The 8,906-nt window shown below is 43.8% G+C and overlaps 1 protein-coding gene across 2 annotated transcripts in view; it reads left to right on the top strand.

Moving 5' to 3' along the window:
- The window catches only part of pax7a (paired box 7a), a 44,621-nt gene extending 41,252 nt beyond the window's left edge, over positions 1-3,369 (top strand). For both annotated transcript variants that reach the window (XM_079265329.1, XM_079265330.1), the window contains exon 9: positions 600-3,369. In XM_079265329.1, coding sequence (XP_079121455.1) covers positions 600-715 — 116 coding nt within the window. In that variant the 3' untranslated portion in view covers positions 716-3,369. The remainder of the gene's footprint in view (positions 1-599) is intronic.
- Positions 3,370-8,906: the final 5,537 nt, after the last annotated feature.

Below are 8,906 nucleotides of genomic sequence, written 5' to 3' on the forward strand. Positions count from 1 at the left end.
TGCAGCTTCAAGTAGTGATCTGCTGCATTGTGCATCTTTTTTGTTTTTTTATGTTGTTCGTGTTGTGTGTGCACGTGAGCGCGTACCAATGCTGTGTGTGTGTGCGTATCAGTGTTCTGTCAGCAAGCAAGAAACTGATGGCAGTGCGGATGTGAGCTGATGTGAGGTTAATTAAGATGGTGATTGAGCACAGTAGATGGGTAATGAATGGAGGAGAGAGGAGAGAGCTGCTGTCTGAGGATGAAAATGATCGGCCATGTGGAGTGTGGAGGGCATGAAATCAGAGATGCCAAGTGTAATGAAGACTGGCACACAGAACACACACGGGGACCCGTCTGAGTGACAGCATGGAGACTTTTACCAGGATGCACATGCTCCATGCCAGCAGCGTGCCAACCTCAGACAAGGGACAGGGGAAGGGTTTTTTATCTTTCACTCTCACTCTGTGAATTGTTTTTCCTTTGACTCACTCGCTTCTGCCACAACTTATTTCAGCCTTAATCAGAGGATTGAAATGAGAGTGAATGGGACATATGTCTCAGGAATCTACCACCTGTCTGACATGAGCTGTTTCTTTGTGTCTGTTTGTCTCTGTGCAGCTGCTGTGGACTACCTGGCTAAGAACGTGAGCTTGTCCACCCAGAGGAGGATGAAACTTGGAGACCACTCGGCCGTGCTGGGACTGCTACAGGTGGAGACGGGACAGGCCTATTAAAGCCCCCCCCGGGATGCGCCCTGCACCACTCTCCTTCGCCCTCTGCCACCCTTCTCCATGCTCCATCAACTCTGAACTCCAACTCCAGCTCGCCTCTCTGCTGCTTGACATCAGCGCACAGACACTTAGCCTCGCTGTGTATCAGAGAAAGCGACGCTTGCGGGTGTGACAAGACACTTTGGGGAATTGAACTCAACTTTTCACGCCACTGTCAACCACCAGGCGGCTCTGCACCCTCTCTTCTAAATCTCTGTGGGTCTCTGGCTGCTCCTCAAACACCTTCCCCAGCCCCAAACCCTGTTTTGCTTTGCTCAGAAGGCCAGACAGCACCCAAGAACACCAGAGGACGGTCGGCCGCCTTGGCGCTTGTTCCTGTTTGTCATGACTGCAGTCCAGCAAACATTTACAGCCATCAACAACATGTACTTTGACCTTGCTGTTCATCGTAGTTAACAAAGCCAATATCATTTGAACGACTCTTATTCTTGTTCCATTTTGATATTGTTAAGATTATTGTTGCTGTTATATGATTATGGTTAATGTGATTTATGTTGTTCTTTGATTCCATTCGTATCTCTTTTCTCTGTTAGATGTTGGTGCGTAAAACACAGTGTGGATGACTGAGACGATTTGGGAGTGAGTGTCTGTTGCTTGTGCATGTTTTGCGAGTCGGCACAGTCACACAAAGAGAAGATGATTGTTTTCCAAGCTGCTGTTCCTCTGCCTGTTCCCTGAGCTCGAATGTTCGTGAGCGATTTGACCTTCCCACTTTCATATTCATCTTGACATTCCGAAAGAACTTGGCCACTCTGTGGGAAGTCTGGCTGGATGGATTCTGCAGGGAATTAAAGCAGCGTTTTGGCGGCCAATAGCTTTCCCCTTCTAACCTCCATCCCATCCTTAGCCGTGGTCCATGGGGAGGGGGGCATTGTTTGCAAAAACAGGATTGGGGAAATTAATGTATTTTGTTTAGAAATATGGACCTTGCCAAGGAGGGCTAGCTCAATTCCCCCCCCCCCCCTCCACTCCTCCCAAATCCCATCTGCCAGGGAACCCTGTGTGACTTTAACAGCAGATTAAATCACAGAAAATAATGTCAACGCTAATTCACAGTGACCCTTCCCATTACTAGCCAGTATTTCTGTTTTTATAGAGTAAATAGCAAATTTTGTAAATTCACCTTCAGTTGGTTTGCACTCTCAGACTAAACAAGCATTCCTTCAAAACATTCCTCGTTCTCCATCTACGAATAAACCACAAGCATTCCGACGCTCTCTGTTTTACGAGATTAAAAAGTACACAAGCTGTGCCATTCACATGCACTCTGGAAAATCATATAATCCAGTCAGTCATGAAAGGGCACAGGTAACACCACTGATTGGCCCCCCTCTCTGGTTTGGACCGGAGCGCCCCCTCCCCCATAATCCTCCACTTTGACGTTTTCACTGAAATGTACAAAAATAAGAAAACAATTTAAAGAATAGTGGAAATGAGACATTTGTGTAGCACTAATAGTTGACTTTTGACACGATCCAGGACCAGCCGCTCCCTCGAGATGTGACTATTTCTTTGGCATCAGTGTGACGATGATGAATAGTTCACTTTATCTGAACACAGCATTTGGTCCTCAGTCGCCTTTTAAAAACTGAAAACTGTACAGTAGCTGGAGCAGATTGTGTATTGTTTGTTTATAAAGAGTATGTTTTATACTAAAACAAAACTACGTTGCGTGGTAGGTAAGCAAGATATCTGTGGAAGTAAATGTTTGATTTGAGTTTCCTTAACTGGCTTGTTTTCTGTTGGTTTTCTTTCTATTGTATTTAATTGGTTTACCTGTTTTGACCAAAAGTTTTGTTCCTGATTTTTGGCCCAGGTAAGAATAAATTTGTATAAATTAGTATAACATAAATTACATGAAAAAAAATTGTCTAAAAGAGGATCCAACTGAGCTCAATGGAAAATGAAAGCTTGGTAATGCAGATAGACTCCCTGGACCACAGGACCGCTGTATATTTGAAAGGTGGCTGGATGAAACATGTGTCAGAGCATTTTGAGGGTGTTGTTAACCGCCTGATCTCACAGACTGATTATTAGTGCAGACCAGACTCGACTGGACCACGGACCTAACACACCTGAACCCTGGAACTTGGGTGTGGGACTTAACCAACGGTTCAGGGTGGTGACGAAGCTGGTGAACACGGCCGCTCTGCTCTGGGAAACTGAATCGAGTCACGTTTGATTTGTGGACCAATACGACTTCAGGAGAAGAAGTCAAAGCAACGCTGACTCCGCACTGAATCGCAGCAGCTCCAACTGCTGCGCTTAGACGCCTCACTCATGTGTATATTTTAAAAAGGAAGAATTTTAGAATCGTCTTTAGTGTATCAAACCCATTTCTAACACTTGCGTCAATAAACATTTGGATATTTAAAGCATACAACTCCTTATCCCCCCTCCCGACTGTTTGACCCTTAATCTGTTTAGTTGCTTTCTGACATCTGTGCTTTGCTTTACTCCTCTTTCTGTTTCGCATGTGTGTATATTATCATGGTATAATTTATTCTGCTGTATGAAGTATTAGAGTAGTGGGAAACTTGTACTGGTATTTACTACCTTCAGCCTGTTGGTGTGTTTACTGTAACACTGGCGTAACTGTTATCAATTAAAGATCCAAAACTGATTCTGCCATTTGTCTCTTTCTTTAAAAATTGGGTGTGTTGATTGTTTTCCATTTAAAATAAAAATGGAACAAGTCTCTGTTCGTATGTATGTCCTTTGATTTTCTCGTCAAGCGTTCGTCCGATCGACTTCACACATGGCAGGTGTGTTGCTGAGGACCCGAGGAAGCGCATTCTCCAGCGTGAAGCTGTTTCATATGAGCGGCTCTCCAAGCTGCAAGCAGCAATACTGGAGGCCAAGCAATTGGCCGAACAGGCGCTTTTTTTTATTGTGTGTAAAGTTTGTCAATTGATCTTTTCCATGAAATTTATTTACAGCAATATCTATAATTGAAGTAATTCTTTTAACAAAAAACAAGCTTAAAATTCTCACCTTTCAGCTTTTTTAAATGTGATAATTTGCTGTTGTATATCATGGTGAATTGAATATCTTTAAGTTTTTAAATGTTCGGACAAAACATGCAGTGTGAAGACATCGCCTTGGGCTTTGATGGTTATTCTCCAGTATTTTCTGACTTTTATCAAAAACAAAAAATGCAATGATTAATCAAATTTGGTTGCAGCCTTTGTGTGAAGTTGGAATGAGCGTTGTGCACATACTGTTTACATGCACACACATGCATATTGCCTGAGCATGTGTGTGTGTTCTCCATGTTCAAGTACATCGGTGGGGCCAGCGGACCACCGGTAGACTGTTCCAGTGCGAGTGATGTGATTAAGGAGTGATGAGAGCTCAGACGTGCTCGACTCAGAGACACAGACTCAGAGCGTGTCTGGTTGCAGCTGTAGGAAGTCTTTCATTGTGCACCACTGACCAGCAGCGCTCTCCTCTCCCGCCGCTGACCGAGGAATGTTGTCTGCAAATCTCTACGGTATGGTGTGAATGCAGGGGAACTAACCGATGTGGTGTGGAAGCATCCGCAGTGTTTCATATTACACGTCAGAGCAGTTGAGCTCATTCAGTTTTTACCATCAGCACTGCTGGAGGTATATATATCGAACACGCCATCCAGTCCTGACTGATTTTAAACACTTCAAACATGTTGTATCTGCTGCCACTGGAGCTATAAAATGTCTATGATCTTGTGTAAATTAGCAAAGACAGCAAATCATGGCAAGTTGTGCTGCGAGAGATGTATTTACCTTTTCTGTAGTGCAAAAATATGAACCAATACTGTTTATTTGCAATTAAATGAAACGAATGAAAGGCATCACAAGTATTAACATCATTAACATCAAATTGTATTCGGACATAGATTTGATGCTAAATAAAGCCAGGACTCATCTGAATAAACTTAGACAGTGTCATCATGAGGTAACTATCGTTCATATGTGGTACTTTGTAAAATCATTTTTAGATTTGAACGTGTCAGCTATATATATAGATGCAGGATATTTAGTATTCGCTTTAGATTTACAGATTCAAATCAGCTTCAAACTGCAATTTTATCACCACATTTTATCATCGAGGCTCAATTTGATGCAAGTGGAAATTATCTTCAGTGTCTAATACAAAATACACGTAAAAGAATAAAAGATAAAAGTGTTCTTGGGCTCTGGAGAAGCATGTCAGGAATATGGTCAATAACTACATTGGTATTTTCCTGTATGATCTCACTCATGTGCGAGACCTCCTCTCAACATATCTAATACGCATTGTTAGGTGGCTCTCTGCCTGCTGTGTGTCATCCCTTATATATTCCTCTAAAAGTTTGTGTTCTGGTAGTCCAGATTAGACCTTGGCATGTGCTATGGTTGTCCCCTTTGCTCCAGCTTGTCTCCTGAGGTGCCGGCCCTGGAGTTTTGTCTCCTTCTGGTCTGCTGTCACTCAGACTGGACGAAGTGGCAGCTCAGGCAGTGGTGTGTGGGAGAGCTTTGTGACACTTCCCTCATCTCCTCCTTTGATCCCCTAATTGATTGACTACAGGAGCAGAGGATAAACAGAGCCCACAAGAGCCGATTCCACTCGCCTCTCTGGAGTGGTTTAGATAAAGTGCAGAGGCCCGAGCGCTCCGTTCCTCCTCTCCCCTCTCTATGTGGACATACGGCCATTGAAGGTGGCTCTGTGCCACGGTAGCTTAGCCGTGGGCTGTGTCCTCAGACCCGGGGCTTGCGTACTGCCCCTGTGCATAAATGGCTGGCGGTAATGGGTTTGTTTCGATCACAGGGATGGAAATGAAACTCCTGAGCCTCACCGTAGAGAGACCAGGAGGCCCTATCGCTCAGGAGGCAGCGATAGAGAAGTCACAGCCTCACCCGGGTCATACTCACTTTCAAACTGAGCCATGGAATAGAGGCTCTGATTCAGATCTAATTTAGAACCAGGCCCCTGAACCTGCCCATGCTGTGATAAATAACCTGCTGCTGAAGACTCAGAAAAGCCATGAAGAAGAGGAAGAAGGCAAACCACCAGCGAGGGCATCTAGTAAAGAAAAACAGGCCAAAAAATGTCTCCATTTTAAAGAAAATATGTTTGAAAACATGACTTTAGAATGATTTATACCAGATATGATAATTATATTATAATTATACAAATCTGTCTTCAGAAAGAGAGCCGTGTGCAGGTATGCTAAGAAATGATTAAGAGATGCTCTGGGGGTCTTGGTTTTATTCTTTGAGATTATGTGTCACGGGGAGTAAAAAGCTCCCAGCTGTCGCCATGAAAGCACTTACAGTATAATAATCCTCCAAATCCTGTAATTATGCCAGCATACGCCGTGTACCTGAGCCTCAGCTTTGTGCTCGTCACCTCAAGGATCCCACTGACACAGACACAGACGCACAGCTTGGTGTGCATATATCTTCTACCCAACTGTGTGCTTTGCATAGGGAGAAAATCTTATTTTCAGAACATTTGAGGTATTTTGAATTTCATGGTTACCCCTCTTAGGTATTATAGATAGACAATCTGTCATGTATAAGTAAAAAGCAGGAGCTCAAATAGCGTATTGTCATAGCTTGAAGTCGTGTGATTTACCAGAAACAGTGTCCAAGTTATACAATATTTCACCTATATAGCATTTCATCAGTTTATATTTAATATGAGATATAACTTGACATATTTGCCCAATATTGCACAAGTATTAACATACATGTACACACATACAAACACACACACACACACACACACACACACTAATGCACACCTCCCTTAAAGCAGCTTTAAAAAAGAAAAAGACAAAAAAGGAGAAGAAAAAAGTCCAAGTAAAGTTGTAAATCTAAGAAATCTGAGCGAGATAAAAATCACTGCGAAGCCAAGCTTGATTTACATTTAAAATCTGAGCTGTGCTCTCAAACTAATTAATATTAATAACAAAATGGAAATGAGTGCAGTGGCGGCCCTAAGTGAAGAGCAAGCTGGGTGCATTCAGACAGGAGATTCATATATAAGCCCTTTCTCAGGAGAGGTGGGCTCTAAACAGGCGTGACGGCAGGGCATAGACCGCCATACACAGTGACAATTTTTCTAGATAATAGCCTATCACGCAGGATACAATTTAAATTAAAAAATGCAATTTTCACCTTGAAATGAACAAATGATTACAGTTTCTACACAAATTAAGGCATCCAGGCTGTGCCTCAGTACTGTGCCAAGGCCATGAAACCTGACATAATTACCATGAAATACATTTTCAAATATTTGTATTTTGTCCATCGCTTTAAAACATGCCACTCTGCCTTCTGTGGGTTTGTGATCTCACCTTCTGGGGGAAATACATAAAAAAGAGAGAAAATCATCAGAGATGAAAAGCTCTTCAACAGGAGAGATAAAAATGTGTAAAAAAAACAATCTCCCATACACACAGTAAATCAGCGCAGCTCTGCACAGCGGTCCCCGGAGCGATCTCTAAAAGCCAAATTACTGCTCCTTATCTGAGGAATCATATCTACCAGTTATCTGCTCCTGAGATAGGCTCCTCTCTCTCTCTCTCTCTTGTGCCTTGTGCTCATCGCTAGAAATGCTATTTATTTGTGATTACAGACACCCTTTGAATAAAAGATGTTTGTGTTTGAGATCCAAAGTTTCGGCAGATTCTGAACTCTTCAGATTCTTCAGAGAGGAGGGTTTTGAAGGCAGAACACCTTATTTGGGCAGGGTTGCTAGAGGTGGTCTGCTGCAGAGAGAGGGATGAAAGTGTAGCCGATGGGAAATATGAGACAAGACCTCAACCTTCTCCGACGCTTCATATCACATATGCTTTCGGAGGGGATTCACACTGAGATGAGGTGTCGAATTGACTTTAAATGCAGAACCTTATGTTTGAAACACATGGAGACAGGAAGTTCTGGCATGTATTTTGCAGAAAGCTGCCAAAAGCTGCAAAGTTCTCTACTCAGAGATACTAGTGCCCTTAACGGTGACGAGAAACATGAAAGTAAAACATAATGTTTCCCGCAAATAAATGTGGATGTAACACATGCACTACAACACACTTTTTAAGACAGAGCGAGCCAGGGTGTATACAATGTGTCTTGTTCTTTCTCCTTCCATTTCTTACCTTCCCTCTCTTTCCCTCCATCTGTTGGAGTTCCTCAGCCAGAGAGGCGCACATCAGATTTCAATAGTTGACCTCTTAATGCTGAGGTCAGTGCTGCACCGGCAGCGATTTCACACTCAAGATGAAAGGGAAACGAACACTGAGGATGCTGGGGGGTGACATGGGGCCCTGACCACACCAGCCACTGCCACGCTAACCGCTTCACTGCACCAGGCTGGGATCTGAGAGGAGCCACGGAGGAGCTGCTAAGATTGAGCTTTGTCACCTGTATAACAATGGTTAAAGTCACCGACCTTAAGACAGATTATGCACTGATTGTCTTTCAATGATGTTAAAACTCTGATGAACACACTTGTGCTATTGATTTCTGATGAAATCAACAGAAGCAGGTCAAGCAGCTCCGCTAGCACCGGCAGGTCTGGAGAGCTGAGATCTCATGTGGCTCTCTGTGTTTCTACGAGCTGCTGAACCCTGATACAATTTTCTTCACCACCCATGAGCCGGGGCCATCTTAAGAGCCTCCCGATGCTTAGCGTCAGACCTGCCCACATGCAACCGCTCGTTACTGGTGCATTTCTCCGAGGCCATTATTGAATGAACACTGAGACAAGGCCAGCAGTGAATGGACAGTTTGGTTACACCGCCGTGAGGCTTGAGCTCCTCAGAGTAATGTACCGCTTAAGTACCTGTCAGCTTTATAAAGGAGGGAGTAGACTGTGTAAATGTGTGTGTAAATAGAGTGTCAGATCAGGACCCCAGGGAGCAGAGGTGGGGAGCGTGCATGAGTGTGTGTGTGTGCTCTTTTGTTCACCGATGCACATGTGACTGCATGTGTGTGTTAGCGTGTGTGCATGCAAGTGTCACAATAATGATCATTTAACCCTCCTCAGCATTCCCCAGGGCTCCACGTTCCCTTTTCGACTTCGTATTGCTCCCGGCTCCCCCTCCCTTCCTCTCTCTCTCTCTCTCTCTGTCCCTCCCCCTCCCTCTCTCTCTCTCTCTCTCTCTCTCTCT

The sequence above is a fragment of the Melanostigma gelatinosum genome, assembly GCF_949748355.1.
Source record: "Melanostigma gelatinosum genome assembly, chromosome: 3".
NCBI classification, from domain to species: Eukaryota; Metazoa; Chordata; class Actinopteri; order Perciformes; family Zoarcidae; genus Melanostigma; species Melanostigma gelatinosum.